Genomic DNA, 19,285 nt, shown 5'->3' on the forward strand with positions numbered 1-19,285 from the left:
ATGGCGTTTGTAAACTGTCGTGACACTGGTGGGAGTTTCTTTTAGTATGCTAATACATTATAAGCAGGGTATAATGAGCAGTAAGGGCAACCTGAGGGGTTTTTTGTGGCCTTCTTAGTTTTAACTGGTTTTGGCTGGTTTCTCTGCCATCTCCTGATTTATCAGAGACTTTGGTGCAGGGCTTATGACTCTGTTGAGCAAGGCCTGCCCGTTCCCTGTTTCAATATATTTATAATATGACACAGATTCTTGATAATTTGATCTTTATTCTTTTTTCTTATGCTGTAACAATTAACTTTACATAACTGCTTGTCAGATAGTACGAGAACTTCTGTGACTTTGTGTGTATTTTAAATTGTGAAATTTTATTCTATATAACCTTCCCCTGTAATTGTATCTACTAGAGTGCCGTTTCTCGTCCTTTAGTAACTTACAAACCATCTTCACAATTTTTGCCTTTTCTATATACTACATACAATGTATAGCCATCACAATTGTTGCCATATCTGAGTACTACCTATAGTATTTAATATTTTTCTTTCAATCACCTCACTTCTTGTTACTCAAAAAAATCTTCTAGAAGGAAACATAATATCATTACCAAACTAGAGAACCAATAATTTACATAACAGTAAGGCAGTAAACACAATGTTAGTAAATTCTAGATCTGTATTGTTTCCTAAAAGCATGTAACATGTTAAAAAAGAGATAACAAGGAGTTAAGGACATGTTGACACCATACTGTAGCTTTCTCCCTGGTATAATCAGAAATATTGAAAGGGAATTGAAAGGGAAATTGCTTTCTTACTGTGCAATGCAATTTTATTTAATGTAACCAGTACAATAATAGATTTTAATAACTTAATGTACCCCATATACTAATGTCAGTGATACATTGGCTGATGGCTAATATTATTTCATTTATACCTCCAGTTCTCTATTGGTTTTTTTCTTGATAACTTCTTATTTTGATATAATTTAAAACTAACAGAAAAGTCGCTAGAATAGTACATGGAACTTCTTTATTCCCATAAAGCCCATAAATCAGATTCACTGATTATTTACATTTATCCTCATTTACTTTATTATTCCTCCATTGCAAAGTACAATAAATTGTGCTATACCACAACGTACGCATTCCTAAAAAATCACTGTTATGCAAAATTGTATAATTAAAAACACACAGGAGTTATGGGGGAGGAAAAGGTTAGAGTACAACACTCAAAATTTTCATCAATAACATATGAAAAAAGGTGAACCTATTGAAAACGATGACACAGTTTCTTACATGGTGAATTGTTAACTAATACCCAAATACATGATGCTTTATTTTGAAAAAAGACCTGAAGTTGGCTTACAGAAGCGGGTATTGTATGTGTTCAGCTTGTGAGTTATTGTGTAGTGGTTAAAGCAGTTATAAACCAGTTATCTGAAATTATTAATAGATGGAAAGTTGTAACAACAAATGTGGCTCATAATGCATGGTAAACTTAAGTAACTAGCTGGTAAATGTTTGAAGGGGTATATGTGTGTCGGTGTGTGCGCATGCACATAAATTATGTGTATTCTTAGGAAGCTTGGTTCAGTTGGATGCAGTTTTCTGCGTTCACCTAGGGAAAAATCTTTTGTTTCTTTGTGGGTGAAATTGCAGTAAGCAAATATGAAATTCACATAATGCTCAAATTGTTTCCTAATGTGTCAATCGCTTGGAGCAAATTTGTTAAGTGTTATAACAAAACAGTTTTTCTCTTTGTAATTATTTATGTGGAGATATTAATATTTTGAGACTGCAAATACCCTGTTCCTCATGAAAGCCTACCTAGTAGTTTTAAGAATCATAAATGATTCTAACTCAGTCATTTCTTCTATATTTGTTTTCTGCCTATGAGAAAGTTTTTTCTTCTCTTCCGTTTGTTGAATTTTATCAATATAGACTCACAGAATTTTATGTGTTATAAATTTTAATGCTGAAATAATCCCAGATTTGGTTAGTGAGACCCTCTTCAAATTGACTCCTATGTCTTTTTAATATGTTGCCATCATATTTTGTGCAATTCTTAATTTTGACCAAAGTAAGATGTTACAGGTTCATCTTTAACATACCCTGCTTGGGCCTTACAATCAGCTCTTTTCTTATAGATCCCTAATTTCTTTTAGAAACCAAGGTCTGGATACCAGATGTGTTCATCGCTACTGGTGTCTCAGTGCTTCCAGGTCCTCTCATGCAAACCCTTACATCTATGTGTATTTCTGTATTTATCTAGAAAGCTAGAGAATGTAAGTGCAACATGAGTTCACACTGCTACTTCCAATTGCAATCTAACACTATAGGATACCTTCTAGTCTTTCTCCTTTATATATTTATAATTTCCTTCTATATTAGTGAAGAGCATAGCTCTCCATATCGTCAATATATTTACTCATTTGTTTAACCTAGAATACTCTGAGGGTAGTTTCAGAATTGTTAATCCATGCCATCATGAAATTTCTCCATTCTACCATTCCACCATGCCTCCATTAATATCTGTCAACATTGTTTTGTTTTTTTCAGGGTGTAAGTCTTACACATCTTTTGTTAAAAATGTGTATATTAGAGACTAGGTTTTGCTATGTAACTCAGACTGGTGTCAAAGTCCTGGCATCAAGCAATCCTGCCTTGGCCTCCCAAAGTGCTGGGATTATAGGTGTGAGCCACTGCACCTGGCCTAAATGTATATTTTAATGTGTATTTTATGGTTCTTTGACACTATTTAAAAATATTTCTAATTGTACCTTGCTTCTTCATAGACACACAGTTGATTTTTGTATATTGACTTTGTATCCCTCTGACACTGTCAGTTCTCTTACTGAGTTCTAGGACGGATGTACCTTGGAGATATAATGCATTTGGTTCCAGACCACCACAATAAAGCAAATATCGCAATAAAGTGAATCACACAATTTTTTGTTTCCCAGTGCATATAGAAGTTATGTTTACACCATACTGTAGCCTATTAAGAGGGCAGTAGCATTGTGTCTTTAAAAACAATGTACATACCTTAATATTAAAATACTTTATTGCTAAAAAAATGCTTACAATCATCTGAGCCTTCAGTGAGTTGTAATCTTTTTGCTGGTGGAGAGTCTTGCCTTGATGAGCTGCTAACTGATCAGGGTGGTGGTTACTGAAGGTTGGGGTAGCTGTAGCAACTTCTTAAAATAAGACAATGAAGTTTGTTGCATTGATCAGTTCTTCCTATCACAATAGATTTCTCTGTAGCATGCGATGCTGTTTGATAACATTTTACCCACAGTAGAATGTCTTAAAATGTTGGAGTCATGGCCAGACTTACTGGGTCACACTTGTAATCCTAGCACTTTGAGAGGCTGAGGCAGGCGGATCGCTTGAGGCCAGGAGTTTGAATCCTAGCTGGGCAACATACTGAGACCCTCTCTGTACAAAAAATAGAAAAATTAGCATGGCACACACCTGTAGTCCCAGTTACTCTGGAGGCTGAAGTAGGAGGATCACTTGAGACCAGGAGTTTGAGGTTCCAGTGGGCTATGATGACACTACTGCACTCTAGATGGGGCAACAGAGCAAGACCCTATCTCTAAAAAAAAAAAATAGAGTCAGTCTTCTCAAACCCTGCTGCTATGTTATCAACTAAGTTTATGTAATATTCTAAATCCTTTGTGGTCATTTCAAGTGTTCACAGCATCTTCACCAGGAGTAGATTCCATCTCAAGAAACTACTCTGTGCTCATTCATAGGAAGTAACTCTTCATCTGTTCAAGTTTTATCATGAGATTCCAGCAATTCAGTCACATCTTCAGGCTCCACTTCTAGTTCATTTGCTATTTCTACTGTATCTGCAGTGACTTACTCCACTGAAGTCTTGAACTCCTGAAAGTCTTCCATGAGGATTGGAATCAACTTCTTCCAAACTCCTGTTAATGTTGTTATCTTGACCTCCTCCCTTGAATCACAAATGTTCTTAATCATCTAGAATGGTTAATCTTTTCCAATTTACTTTGCCCAGATCCATCAAGGGAATCATTATCTATGGTAGCAATAGCCTTATGAAATGTATTTATTAAACAATAACACTTGAAAGTCAGAATTACTCCTTGATCCATTCTTGATCTGAAGAATGAATGTTGTGTTAGCAGGCATGAAAACAACTTTAATCTTCTTGTACATCTCCATGGAGCTCTTGGGTGACCAGGTACATTGTCAATGAGCAGCAATGTTTTGAAAGGAATCTTTTTCCTGAGCAGTAGGTCTCAACAGTGTGCTTTAAATATTCAGTAAACTATGCTGTAAACAGATGTGCAAACATCCAGGCTTTGTTTCATTTCTAGAGCACAGGCAGAGTAGATTTAGCATAATTTTTGAGAGCCCTAGGATTTTTGGAATGGTAAATGTGTATTGGCTTCAACTTACAATCACCAGCTGCATTAGCCGCTAACAAGAGAGTCAGCCTGCCCTTTGAAGCCAAGCATTTGACTTCTCTCCAGCTATGAAAGTTCTAGATGGCATCTTCTTCCAATACAAGGCTATTTTGTCTACATTGACAATCTGTTGTTTGGTATAACCGCCTTCATCAATGATCCTAGCTAGATCTTCTGGATAACTTGCTGAAGCTTCTGCATCAGCACTTGCTGCTTCACCTTGCACTTATATGTTGCAGAGATGGATTCTTTCTTTAAACCTCATGAACCAGCCTCTCTAGCTTCAAATTTTTCTTCTACAGCTTCTTTCCCTCTCTCAGCCTTCAAAGAATTAAAGAAAGTTAGGGCTTGCTCTAGATTAGGCTTTGGCCCTAAGGGAATACTGTGGCTGGTTTGATCTTCTTTCCAGACTACTCTTGTCTCCAGACCACTAAAACTTTCCTTATTAGCAATAAGGCTATTTTACTTTCTTCTTTGTATCTTCACTGGAGTAGCACTTTTAATTTCCTTCAAGAACTTTTCCTTTGCATTCACAACTTGGCTAACTGGTGCAAGAAGCCTAGCTTTCTGCCTGTCTTGGCTTTCGACATTCCTTCCTCACTAAGCTTAATCATTTTCAGCTTTTGATTCAAAGTAAGAGGCTTGCAGCTCTTCCTTCCACTTGAACATGTAAAAGACATTGTAGGGTTAATTGGCCTAATTTTAATATTGTAGTGTCTCAGAGAATAAGGAGGCCTGAGGAGAAGGAAAGAGACAAGGGAACTTATGGTTGGTAGAGCAGTCAGAATATCATTTATTGATTAAGTTCACCTCTTATATGGTTGTGGTTTCTGGCACTGCAAAATTACAGTAGTAACATCAAAGATCACTGATCAAAGAGCACCTTAACAGATAAAATAATAATGAAAAAGTTTGAAATACTGGGAAAATTACCAAAATGTGACACAGAAACGTGAAGGGAGCATATGCTGTTGGAAAAATGACACCAATAGACTTGTTCAACACAGGGTTCTTAGAAACCTTCAGTTTGTTAAAAAAAAAAAAAAAATCTGCAAAGCTTAATAAAGCAAAGTGCAATAAAATGAGGTATGCTTATAGTTGCTTTGTAGATTCCATAGGATTTTCTATGTAGAAAGTCCTGTCTTTTGCAAATAGATGGTTTTACTTCTTTCTTTCCAATCTTTTATCTCTTTATTGTGCTTCATTACATTGGCTCATACTTCCAGGACAGTATGGAAAAGAAGTGATAACAATCAGACATCCTTGCTTGTTTCTAGCCTTGGGAGGAAAGCACTCAAATTTCAACATTAAGTATGTTATTTGTGGTAGCTTTTTTATAGGTGCCCTTTATCAGGTTAAGGAAGTTCCCCTCTGTTCCTAGTTTGATGAAAATTTTTATCATGAATAGCTCTTGAATTTTGTCAGATATTTTTCTGCATCTACTGAGATGATGATATGGCTTTTGTACTTTATTCTGTTAATATGATAAATCAGATTAGTTGATTTTTGACTGTTAGTTACATCAATCTGACATTCCTGAGCTAAACTCTGCTTGATCATGTATCCTGTTCATATGTTGCTGGATTCTGTTTACTAATATTTTTAAAGGATTTTTGTATGTGTATTTTATGAGGGGTATTTTTTTATAGTATTTTGTGTAGCGTTTTGTCAGGTTTTGGTATTAGTATTATGATGGTATCATAAAAAGACTTGGAAAGCATTCTGTCTTACGATTTTCTGAAGAGTTTTGGTATTATTGCTTCCTTAACTGTTTTATCAAATTTATCAATGAAACATCTGGGTTTGGAGTTTTAATCATTGAGATTTTTATATAGCAAATTCTATTTTTCTGATAGGTGTAAAAGCTATCTATTCTAGTTTTTCCATTCCTCTTGTTTCACATTTGGCACATTGTGTTTCTAAGGAATTTTTCCAGTTCATTTAAGTTGTTTATGTTTTTGGCGTGAAGTTTTCATAATATTTTATTTTTAACGTTTCTAGGATCTTTTCACCACTAAGCCCATCAAGGAATTTTGCATTTCAGATACTGCATATTTTAGCTCTAGAATTTCCGTGTAATTCTCTTTCATTATTTCTTTTTGTCTGTTGAAGTTCTCTTCCTTCATTATGACCATAGTTTTCTTGAATATAGATATAAAATGTATATTTATCATATATATATAAAATAGGCGCTTCAAAGTTATCTGCTAATTCTAATATCTGGGTCCTTGTGGGGTCATTTACTCTTTACTGCTTTTTCTCTTGTTTGTGATGACATTTTATTCTTCTCATGCATAGTAGTTTTTTATTGTATACTGGAATTGTGGATGATACATTGTAGAGACTAGATTCAGTTATTTTATTCTAAAGAGACTAGTAGGCAGTTAACTTAGCTGGTCTCAAACTCCAAACTCTGTCTCCCAAGCAGTGGACAGCAGCTAAAATCTCCATTCAGCCTTCTGCTTATTGCTTTCCTCCAGCCCTCTGAAGTTTTTCTATGCATTCATAGTTCAGTGGGCAGCCAGGAATTAAGATAAGAGTTTAAATGCAGCTTTTGAAGCTTCTCACTTTGCAGCACCCTTCTTCCAAGAACTTACCCTCTCACTTTACAACCATTCTAGTCACCCCAAGCTCCATCCTATGATTCCTCCAGCTAGAAAAACTGCAGTTTTCTACCTGAATTTCATCCCCACTCCTCATGCTCCAGATTGGGGAATGCCCTCAAGCCACAAGCCACACAAATGGAAATCTCTCCTGGTGCTAGCTAGTCTTATCTTTTAAATGTCAGTCCCCCTCCAACTTCTATTTGCTTTTTGTCTATCTCCAGTGCCTTAAAGTAATTGTTTTTTAAATTTTGACCTGAGTTTATAACCTTTAGCACGATACCAGATAATCTGCTAGTAATGGAAGCATAACTGTCCCCCTTCTGTGTTATTTTGAAGGAAATTTCAGACATTTTGTTTCATCTGAATATGTTAATATTTCAGTATGTGTCTTTTTAAAAAATGGACTCTTTTTGTAAAAACACATAAATAACGGTATCATTTTCACAGTAAAATTTTCTAACATCAGATATCCAATGTTTAAATTTCTGACCCATCCCATGAATGCCAGTAGAAATGCGATAACTTTAAAAATCATTTCAGTTGACAATATATAATTAAAATATTTTCTTTTCCCTGTATTTAGGTTCGTGACAATAAAAAATTAAGAGTAAATGCAGTTATTGCTCCCAAGAGTTCATATGCTGACATAGCACCTTCAAGATCTCTGAATGAACTGAAGTAAGTCTGGAAAATACTACTAGGACTAATTTGAGTATTGAGTAATTAAATATATGTTAATTATCTCTTTGTCACATAAATGTGTTTGTTATAGGCTTTATTATTTCCTTTTAGTATCTCTGCTTAAGTGTAAAATAAAAATTTAGGCCCAGGAGCAGACCATGATATAGTTAGTATATGATGAAGGTAATGTTTCAAGTCAGTAGAACAATATTGGACTATTTAATAAAAGATATTAAAATGATGATTTATTGGGAAAGTGAAAAAATAAATCATCACTTGATAATGCAAAAATAATTTCACATTATTTTTGCAAAAAAACGTAAAAGTTGCAGTCATAAAGCAATTAAAAGTAAGTATCTTAACTCTATAAGTATATCTATAAGATATAAGTAGACATTCTCTAGATATAAAAACAATAAAAGCTTCAATTTTTTCTGGCAAGTAAATAGTAATATTTAGTGATTTTAAAATGTAAAAAAAAAAAAGACTTTTCCTGTATCATTGTTGAAATAATTTATGTTTCACTTATTGTTTATTGGCAACTTATCTACTCTCAGATTTTTTGAAAGATGTTTTAAGAAAATCTAATCACCACTTTTCCTTTCAGACAATATGGATTTTTCTCTTATTTGAGAGAATTATTTGATGCACCTGATCCTGTAATGAGTTACCTTTGCTGTCAGTATCATATTCATGAAGTTCCTGTAGGAACTGAAAGGACCAGAGAAAGAATTGAACGGGTAAGAAATTATTGAATTATTACCCAAAACATAGTTTTGTTGCTAAAAGCAAGAAAAAAGTGTCAGAAATTTGAGTAAGTGTACCATTCTGTTGTTTTTAACCATGCAGAAATTATCTTTGTATTTACTATTTTTCATATGACATAAAGCAGTGACTATTAATACTTTGACAGGAATGTTGTGGAGTTAAAATAAATAAATGCTTTATACCTTTAGGGTAACTGAACAAAGTTAAAACCTAGAAAGAGACACCAGATACACTTACCTGATTCTTCCTTGCTTGATAAACCTGTGTTAAAACATTATATTAATAGTTTAGTCATTTAAATTCTTGTGTTCAAGACTATCTTTCAGACAAATTACGCTTTAGAATGGTAAGCTGAGATATAGAATTTTTTTGGGAAAGCTTTCCCCTCTTAAAGCTTCTACTTAAGATTTTCTCGTATATGAATGATCACCCCTCATAGGAACTCATTTGAATGTTCAGCTAGTATGTAGAGCCACAGAAACTCTTAGTTCCTACATTCTGCTAATGCTGTTTGGAATTTTCTTCTTACAAATGATATCCATTACTCCAAACCATGTGTGCTTTTATCACAGGCAGAAGCAGAGAAGAAATCTCTCTTGGAACAGATTTTTCCGGAACACCAAGTTGCTGTGTTAATACTGTTTATAAGCATCTGGGAACCAATTACAGACCTAAATGCTACTTATAATATTTAGTTTAATAGAAAGTATGTTTTAAATTCTTAACCAGTGTACAAATATTTCTAAGATAATTCATTTGGGGGCTCTCTATACTTCATTAACAGAAAAGAGAAATGAAGGCTTATTACCAACTCATTTTGCGAAAACATGTTACTTATAGTAAGTTGCCTGTGTCTTTGATTAGAAATGACTTCCTCTTATGGTAATCATTTGGGGAAACCAAAAATAGAACTCTCAGTGTAGGTGTACCTTTCTTGTGCCTTAATTCACTGAACTTTAGAAAAGGGGACAAGACCATATGTATGGACCAAACCAATTTTTGTCATAACTTCAGGGATAGGTAGCGCTATCTCTGAAAGTAAGGGGAGTAGGAATTTTTATTAATGCAGAAGACACAGCAGAAAGTTTGATAAGGGCTTTTATAGCTTCACTTTGGGACAGAAAGGAGCAGTTACTTAATTTGGAAAATTCTTTTACTTTTTGACCTGTGTTTCAAGTTGAATTGTTTTTATGCACTTTTACTTTTAACATTCTGTTTAAGTCACCTAGCAAGTTGTAACACTGCTATTTGTACTAGAGAAATAGATTTGGAATTCATATAATTTACATTAAAAGTGAAATTAATTCTTTCCTTCTCTTTTATTTCTTTTTCAGGTATTTTTCATTAATCTTAATCTCCGTTTTATTTAAATGACTTTTAAAATTCTTGAACACATTAAATGTTTCTTATACCTTATTGTCACAATGCCCGACTCAGTGTTACATTGTATATAAATACTTTAAATTATGATGATATACTTTTCAGATATGTGTATATAGGTAAAGCCAAGTTAGGAAGTATTTCAAGCACCTGGTAAAGCCCCTGGCATTATCTTGGCCATCTTTTAGAAGATACAAACATTTTGAGGAAATTTACTGCCTTTATTACATCCTCAATCCTGTTTATTTCGTGTCTGGATAATGGCAATAATGGCTAGATTTCTTTTTTAGAATAAAAAGATATTCTTTAGTGTGTGTTTTGCTTTATTATCAAATCTTAAAATTTTAGGTTCCCTAACAGTGATTGTACCCTATTCATGGAGTTGTTCTCTCATTAATTTCTAAGACTCTCCCCTTTGGTTAAATTGTCTGCTGACCATCTTAGCTGTCCTTTTTACTGGAAGTGTCCTTCCTTCACTATCTCTGTCAGTTCAAATTCAGTTTAAAACTCATTTTTATGAGTTAGATAGTCTAGTTGGATAGACTAACCTCATCTAGTCTATCCCTTTATTCCAAATTATTCAGGATTTAGGATGCCTATTTATACTCTGCTGACTAAATGTTTTTAAACATGTCTTAGACTATAAACTTCTGGAGGGAAATAAGCCACAAGCTTAGTGGTTATGAACCTTTAAAGATTGGGGAAAAACTTCATTATAACAGCCTATTCTTTGTAAATATACAGAAAATATATCTAATAATAATATGGTATTTAGAATGTATTTTAGTTTATGAAACCTATGTTTTGAGAGAAAAGATCTCAAAAAGCAAAAATACAAAACAATATTTTGAAATCTATGAACAATGATTCATTTGAGTATTCTCCCAAATATACAGGAACTCAGTATAAGACTATTTATCTTTAAACAGTATAACTGAGTGGAGGGGAAAGCAACCAACTTAACCTGAGATAGTGCAGTTCAATTTTGGGGATACCTGGTTCTTGGTATCTCTTCTTTAGATATAACAAAGCTCCAGAAATATACTTACTTGGGAGAGGTTGTATAGTGAAATATAACTGACTTTGCTAGTTGTTCTAGTTTTCTTCTAATTCTCTCTTCCTTGATGGTGTTTTACAAAATATTGACCTGAAATGTATCAGCCACCTTTTTTGAGATGTTTTTGGATAGGTGAAAAAAATGATAATGTATCTAGTATATTTTGATCTTCCAAGTTTCACTTGGTCTGTATTTTTAATTCTTTAGTCCTTTAAAACATGTATGTAGTATTAGATGTGTGTTAATACTTGTTTTACATTTGTAGGTAATACAAGAAACCCGATTAAAACAAATTTATACAGCAGAAGAAAAGTATGTGGTGAAAACGTCTTTTTATTCAAACAAAGTTATTTCTAGTAACACATCTCTAAAAGTAGCCCAGTTTCTCACAGTCACTGTGGATCTAGAGCAAAGAAGACACTTAGAAGAACAGCTAAAGGTTAGTTAATTAGATTTGAATGTTAGAACATTAACTGGATTTCTAATACTTTAACTAGAACTGTTTTTAAAATATGTTAACAATTTTGACTATTTCATAGGAAATTAACAGAAAATTGCAAGCAGTGGAATCAGGGTTGATTGCCTTACGTGAGACAAGCAGACATCTAGAATATAAAGACAATGAACTTAGACAAAAGAAGAAGGAACTTCTTGAAAGAAAAACCAAGAAAAGACAACTGGAACAAAAAATTAGTTCTAAACTAGGAAGGTATGTTTTAGCCTATTTGTGGGGCTGAGGGTGGAGGAGCATAAAGTGCTGTGTGAGAGATTATTAATTATACCTTGTAGCAACAACACAGTTCCCACAAGCATGCTTTGTAGTAATTTTTCTCTAAAGCTTTGCTCTTACTACCCAAAACACAATTTTAGTCCACAGGGCAAAGGGAGATGAATCCTAAGTGTTGTGTGAGTTTTTCTGTTCCCTGATCAGCTGTTCCAGTCTCTGGAGCCCTTTACATGCTTAAAAATTAATGCAGACCCTGAAGAAGTTTTGCTAATATGAATTATATCTATTAATATTTACCATACCATAAATTAAAACTGAGAATGTTTAAAATATTTATCAATTCATTTAAAAAGTAACAAACCCATCATATGTTAACATAAAAATTTACTAAAAATAGTCACATATGGTGGTCTTTGCCTGCAGTCCCAGCTACTGGGAGGCTGAAGCAGGAGGATCACTGGAACCAAGAAGTTCAAGGCTGTAGTAGGCTATGATTGTGTCTGTGAATAGTCACTGCACTCCAGCCTGGGCAACATAGTGGGACCCCATCTCTTAAAAATTGATTAAAAATAACTAGTTTGCAAACAAAATAAATTTAATGTGAAGAGCAGCATTGTTTTACATTTTTGCACATTTCTTTAGTTGAAGTTAGCAGATTTTTCCTATCTACTTCTGTATTCAGTCTCTTGTGAGATGTTCTGGTTGAACATGAAGACAATCTGGCTTCATGTTGATATGTAGTTGGCGGCCAAGGTGGGAGGGTAGCTTGAGCTCAGGAGTTCGAGACCAGCCTGAGCAAGAGCGAGACCCTGTCTCCACAAAAAATAGAAAAATTAGCTGGGTGTGGTGGTGTGCACCTGTAGTCCCAGCTACTCAGGAGGCTGAGGCAAGAGGATTACTTGAGCCCAGGAGTTTGAGGTTGCAGTGAGCTGTGATGACGCCACTGTTCTGTGGCCAGGGCGACAGAACAAGATTGTTTCAAAAAAAAAAAAAAGATAAGTAGTTGGAAAAGAGAAGAGTATTTTAATAGACATTTTAGATAATTGTGGATATTCTTCTTTAATACTATATCAAAATTTGCCAATGTGTAAAAAGTTCACTTGGAATATGGAATCTGAAATCCTGTCAGTGAACTTGTGTACCCTATTACGTTAAAATCTGTTGTACTTCAGATAGTCTTTTACTCATGATTTTGTTACATCATGCATTGGTCATTTGGAAAATATTTGTTCACCAAGTTGCATAGATCTTTCAAATATTGACACATTTTATTACATAATATGAAAATATTCAGGAAAAAATGGATGGTTACATCTGTACATGTACAGATTTTTTTTCTTATAATTATTCCTTAAAGAATACTGTATAACAACTATTTACATAGTATTTACATTGTATTAGGGTTTTTTTTTTTTTTTTGGCGACAGAGTCTCATTCTGTTGTCCAGGTAGAGTGCCGTGGCATCAGCCTAGCTCACAACAACCTCAAACTCCTAGGCTTAAGCAATCCTTCTGCCTCAGCCTCCTCAGTAGCTGGGACTACAGGTATGTACCACCATGCCCAGCTAATTTTTTCTGTATATTTTTAGTTGTCCAGCTAATTTCTTTCTATTTTTTTAGTAGAGACGGAGTCTCACTCTTGCTTAGGCTGTTCTCGAACTCCTGACTGACCTCGAGCGATCCTCCCTCCTCGGCCTCCCAGAGTGCTAGGATTACAGGTCTGAGCCACTGCGCCCAGCCCTGTATTAGGTATTATAAATAATCTAGAAGTGATTGAAAGTACACAGGTGGATGTGCATAGGTTATGTGGAAATACTACACCATTTTATATAAGGGACTTGAGCATCCATGGATTTTGGTATCCCTGGGGGTCCTGGAACCAATTTCCCATGGATACCAAAGGGTGACTATACTGTGTACTCCCTATATCATCCCATAAAATATTAAAAAGGCATATACTCAGGATATTGAGATTTAATATTTAATTTTTACTGCTTCAGGGACATTCTTAAGTGAATTTGGCATTTTTAAAAATTTCAGTGCATAGCAGTGAAAAATCTAATGACTAGTACACTTCGGTGCTACTACCTTGATTCATTCTAAAGCATTAGCATTTTTTACTCACCATTGCTTTTATACCACCAGTGCAAATGTCCTTATGGTGAGGAAGGCAAATGATATCTTATTATTAGCATGAAAATTGTTTTTACCTCATAGACCCCCTGAAATGGTTTCGGGTATCCCCAGAGGTCTGCAGACCATATTTCAAGAACTACTACCCAAAGGCCAGGTGTAGTAGCTCAGACCTATTATACCAGCACTGTGAGAGGCCAAGGCAGGATTGCTTGGGGCCAGGAGTTTGAGACCAACCTGAGCAACATGTCTACAAAAAATAAAATAGTAAAAAACTAACCATGTATGGTGGCGTGTGCCTATAATCCCAGCTACTCAGGAAGCTGAGGCAGGAGAATCACTTCAGCCCAGGAGTTTGAGGTTACAGGGAGTTATGACCATGCTACTGCACTCCAGCCTAAGTGACAGAGCAAGTCCCTCTCTCCGGAAAAAAAAAAAAAAAAAAAAGGTGAAGAAGGGGAAAGAACCACTGCCCTAGATGAATAGCCAAAAGAATATGTCCATTGAGTTCAGAATGGCAGGAGAGGGGAGGAAAAGGTATAGGAAGAAAATTATCAAACTAGGCTGTTTTCTCACCAGTTCTGAGAGATGATAATAGGGAGGTAAGAGGTTATGCTGCTTTTCACAGAACAGATTGAGCTCCTGAAGGTTTATCTCACTCAATTGCAGTCTCCCTTCTTGCAGTTAGGATTATGTTTGCCTGGCCTTAATGGTCACATATTCCACAAAATTTTATACAAAATGTGAATATTATCAAAAGTCCTTTCTAAAAGAAAAACTAGCTTCCTGTCGGTATGCGGGCAACCATTCTCAGAACTGATTATAACTTTGTTTTGAATTTAGATATTTTGTAGAAACTGGAATATATAAGATGGGATAAAAGCTTTAAGACGTCAAGTCTAGGGGAAAAGAACATGGTTTCCAGTTTCAAGATTTTTTCCATATCCTACCAGTGACACAGCCCAGACCTTTTTGTTGTTATTGCTCTTTTAACTCTTACCTGTAGAATAAAGATACAGAGATTAGTAACATGATCAATCTTTAGTAATAAATAATAGCTCATTGCCTTGAATAAAAGTTTACGTTGACCTATATAGTATGTATTCCTAAACACCTTCATAAATGGAGTCGTATTTGAAATGCATTAGAAAAATTTGTTCATTTTTGTTAATCTTTTTTTAACGCAAACAATTGCCTGTCAACTTTTATTTTACAAATCAATAATGTACCTTGGGTGCTTAAAGCAAGGTCTATTTAATGTAGTTTCCTAGAATTTTTTCCAACTTTACACCTTTTTTTTAACTAGAGCCCTTTGCTTCATTGCTGTCTTCAATCATCTACAAAACACTTAAACTTTACTGTGCAACTGCTGCATTGGACCTATTATCTAAAACTAAACCTTCTCTTCTTAAAATAATATTGATTTTTGCGGTGAAATGACTTTTCATACTCATTACCATCCCACTATCTCATACCTGCCTTCATTCGCTTTGGACTACTGCAGTGGTGACTTGGTTAGTGGTTTCTCCCTGACTCGTCCTCTCTCCAATCAGTTCATCCAGAAGACTTGCAAAACTTACCTTCTTTGCATGTTCCTACCCCATTCGAGAGTATTCGTTGTGGCTTCCTACCATTACTACACGAAATTTAATTAAACACTACTCTCCTTTAGACTAGCTTTTATGATTATATAAAATCTTGTTTCACTCTACCCATTCCAACTTAACCTCTCTACCTTCCCCAACATACTCTTCCATGAACCATTCAGGCCACTGTCTACATCTACTGACCTTGTTCATGCTTGTTTATTATTGCTTCTGTCCTTTGTTCTTCCTCCCTGGAGGCAATGTGGTATAGTGGAAAGAACATGGACTTTGATGTCAGACATATCTTATCACTTAATATCTATGATCTTAGGTAACTTACTGAACTTCTCTGAGCTTTCACCATCTTTGAAATAGCATGGTATTAACTTTTAGGATTGTTGTGTTGTCTTTTCATTTTGTTTTTTTACCTATTAATCAACTCTCCTCACTTAAGTTCCTGAAAGGAAGGGACTGTTTTTTATAAGCAATATTAATAACAACAGTAATAACATATTAATTGATCAGTTGTTGGCCAGGTACTATACTAATTGTGTTACGTGTATTACTTTTTTTAATCTTCACCACAGCCGTATGGGGAAAATATTACTATTATCTTCATTTTACAAATGAGGAAACTGAAAAGCTCAGACAAGTAATTTGTCCAGTTATACTACTTATTAGTGAGTGGCAAAGATGAAGTTCAAAGCCATCTTTCTGACTCCAAATTCTACATCATTAGCACTAGCATTACCTAGACTATGCTGGGCACATGATATATCTCAACAAATACTTTTGATCCTGACAAATTGCACTAAATGATTGTTTAAGCTAGGAGCTAGTAGTTTATCTGTAAAGCATTGCTGAGTACATCCCAGAAAACCATAGGAGACCTAAAGATTTTGGCTCATTGAGTTTAACTCTGATTTTTACATCATTATATGTGTCATACAGTTTAAAGCTGATGGAACAGGATACTTGTAACCTTGAAGAGGAAGAGCGAAAAGCGAGTACCAAAATCAAAGAAATAAATACTCAAAAAGCAAAACTTGTTACCGAATTAACAAGCCTAATAAAGGTAAAGCGTTTTCTTAATTTTAGTCATTTTTTAAAATAGCAGGTAGACAAGACAAGATAGTAAAATCTTCAGAGGGCTTTATTGGAGGAAAGGTTTTTGGTTAAGGTTTTTCACACTTCAATTATATAAGCAAGAGATTTTTATCAGTTTCAGCTTGCTCAATTGCTTGACATTTTCTCTGTGGGTAATGATAAATAGATTAAAATTTAAGCGTTCAGTAAGCTAAATTATTTTATCCCAGATGACTCTAATAAATACACAGGAAAACACCTTTTAAAAACTTGTAAGAACTATATGACAGGTGTCAGTCACAATAGAAAAATTATCTTTTCATGGTTTAGAATTTTGTTTTAAAAAATAAACTATATTATTTTTCTTAGTTCTAAAACATAAGTAACATAAAAACTAAACTATTAGGGATTTTTGTTCCTAGATTTGTACTTCTTTGCATATACAAAAAGTAGATTTAATTCTTCAAAATACTACAGTAATCTCTGAGAAGAACAAATTAGAATCAGATTACATGGCTGCATCTTCACAACTACGTCTCACAGAGGTAAGACTTTTGCCTTTATTTTTTATTTTGGGTTTCCAGCCTCAGGCCAGTTTGAAAATATATATTATGTATCATCATTTGCAATATGTAGTTTGTTGTATACTATTTAATTTACAAATTTAATGCATCTTGCTAGAGTGGCTGAATGACTTCAGCAATTTAATCTTTTGTTAATATATGACCGTGAAATGATAAATATGGAAATAGTGGGTGGAGGAGAGGAAATGTGATATACCACATTAACTTAAAACCCAAAGGAGAACTGGCAACAAGGTGGTAGTGGCATAGCATTTGAATCTCCAAAATCCTGTCCCCAAAATAGAAGAGCAACTAGGATAATATAACAACAAACCCATGGATAACATACACAGCAAAACTAAGTTTCAGGGTATCCTTATTTATGTACTGCAATACTATTCTGATGCTAACCATCTGTAGTTAGTGTCAAACTGTACAACGTAAGGGCACAGTTTCCAACAAGACTGCCCTTCCTTGGACACTGACTACAAATTCATTGTCCCCAGGCCACCTGCACTTCTTACTACAAATTCAGGGGTTCCCATGACCTTCTCAGGTTTAATAATTTGCTGGGCTGACTCAGAATTTAGGAAAACACTATATTTATGATGATAGTTTTATTTTAAAGGCTACAAAACAGGACTAGCCAAATGAAGAGACATAGGACAAGGTCTGGGGGGGGGGTGGGGATCTTGAACACAGAGTTTTTGTACTCTTTTCCTGTGGAATCAGGGCGCATCATCCTCCTGACACATCTGTATGTTCACCAATCAGGAATCTCCACCAAGCTTCAGTACTTAGTGTTCTTACTGATTGAATCATTCCTTGTGTGGTTAAGCTCGATTTCCACCTCCCCTCCCTGGAGTTTGGGAAATTGAGCTGTTCTCATATGGTTCAGAGACCCAACCCTCTAATCATACAGTTGGTCTTTCTGGCATTTTCTACCCCCATCCTGAGTCATATCCTTAGCATAAACTCATGGGTAATCCAAGGGGCTCATGACTAACAAAGACCCTCCTATTATTCAATTCCAAGGGCCTTAGAGGAACCGGCAACAAAGACCTGTCAAATTCTTTATTGTACAACACCTGTGAACTCCAAAATACAAGTGGGTGAGGTAAATCAGCAGCAGCATCAAGAGTAGTGTGGTATCAAGGGTAGCAGGGGAAGGCTCAGAGAACCCCAAAATCCAGTTGCCAACAGGTACTCATCTCTAAAGGGAGGAGGCCCCATTAGGTGCAGAGAAAGTCCAGTGCAGCAGATCAATTTGAGAGCAGCTGAAACTGGGAACAACCTTATAGACTCCAGAGAGGTCAGCTCGTATTGGGGTGATCTAGCCCTGAACTCTCTCAGACTAAGTGAAACTCCTTCACAGAACAAAACTTAGTGAGGAGAATTAGAGCTATGTGATAGTTAAAGGAGATAGTAAAATATATACTATATGGTTATAAGTCTGACAGTGTAGCTAAAACACAATTCTCTGAAAATGGAAGAGGGGAAACAATATAAGTAATGTAGGATATATTTACTGATTGTCCTGTAAGCATTACCAGGAAATAAAAGGATATCACTTCAAATTGGAGGCCTTAGAGGAGGAAGATGTGGGAGAATTTCAATATTATTTATAGTGAGGAGGTAATAGTATCCTACAAAAAAGTTATTAAGGACACGAGGATATTATATATAGTATTTGCGTAAAGATAACCTTTAGAAGACTTCCTAAATACCAAAAAGATATATAAAGACAGGAGGTGGATGGTGCAATAAAACAGATCCCATAGCTAAAAACTAGGTATTTTATTTACAAATATGAGACATATAAATAAATATGACATAGAATAATGGCAGAACTAAGGCTAAACATCAATCATATTACCAAATGTAAATGGATATAATTCATCTATTAAAGAATTTGTGGAAGTAAGTTCTAACACTTGCAGAATTTGAGAGTTACATCTAAAAAAAGATTCAGAAAAGTTTAAAATAAAAGCATGAATGGTACAAGGGATTTTGGGGGTGATAGAAATGTAAAATTGGACTATGGTAATGATTACACAGCTCTGTAAATTTACTAACAAGCATTGAAATGCACACTTAAAATGAGTAAATTTTATGGTATATAAATTATACCTCATGAAAGCTGCTAAATAAATAGATGGGCAGAGGTAAACCAGGCAAATGGAAATATAAAAGAAAGCTTGCATATCTTTGTGTCCTGCTATAGAGTGATACCTAATATACATTGTTAGGTGGAAAAAGGAAGAG

General features: G+C 34.8%; 1 protein-coding gene across 3 annotated transcripts in view; it reads left to right on the forward strand.

Moving 5' to 3' along the window:
* SMC5 (structural maintenance of chromosomes 5) overlaps nucleotides 1-19,285 on the forward strand; it is a 98,249-nt gene that overhangs the window by 46,929 nt on the left and 32,035 nt on the right. For all 3 annotated transcript variants that reach the window (XM_045563647.1, XM_045563648.1, XM_045563649.1), the window contains 6 exons: nucleotides 7,624-7,718; nucleotides 8,329-8,461; nucleotides 11,192-11,365; nucleotides 11,466-11,635; nucleotides 16,323-16,446; nucleotides 16,880-17,002. In XM_045563647.1, coding sequence (XP_045419603.1) covers nucleotides 7,624-7,718; nucleotides 8,329-8,461; nucleotides 11,192-11,365; nucleotides 11,466-11,635; nucleotides 16,323-16,446; nucleotides 16,880-17,002 — 819 coding nt within the window. The remainder of the gene's footprint in view (nucleotides 1-7,623; nucleotides 7,719-8,328; nucleotides 8,462-11,191; nucleotides 11,366-11,465; nucleotides 11,636-16,322; nucleotides 16,447-16,879; nucleotides 17,003-19,285) is intronic.

The sequence above is a fragment of the Lemur catta genome, chromosome 10 (assembly GCF_020740605.2).
Source record: "Lemur catta isolate mLemCat1 chromosome 10, mLemCat1.pri, whole genome shotgun sequence".
In the NCBI taxonomy this organism is placed as follows: Eukaryota; Metazoa; Chordata; class Mammalia; order Primates; family Lemuridae; genus Lemur; species Lemur catta.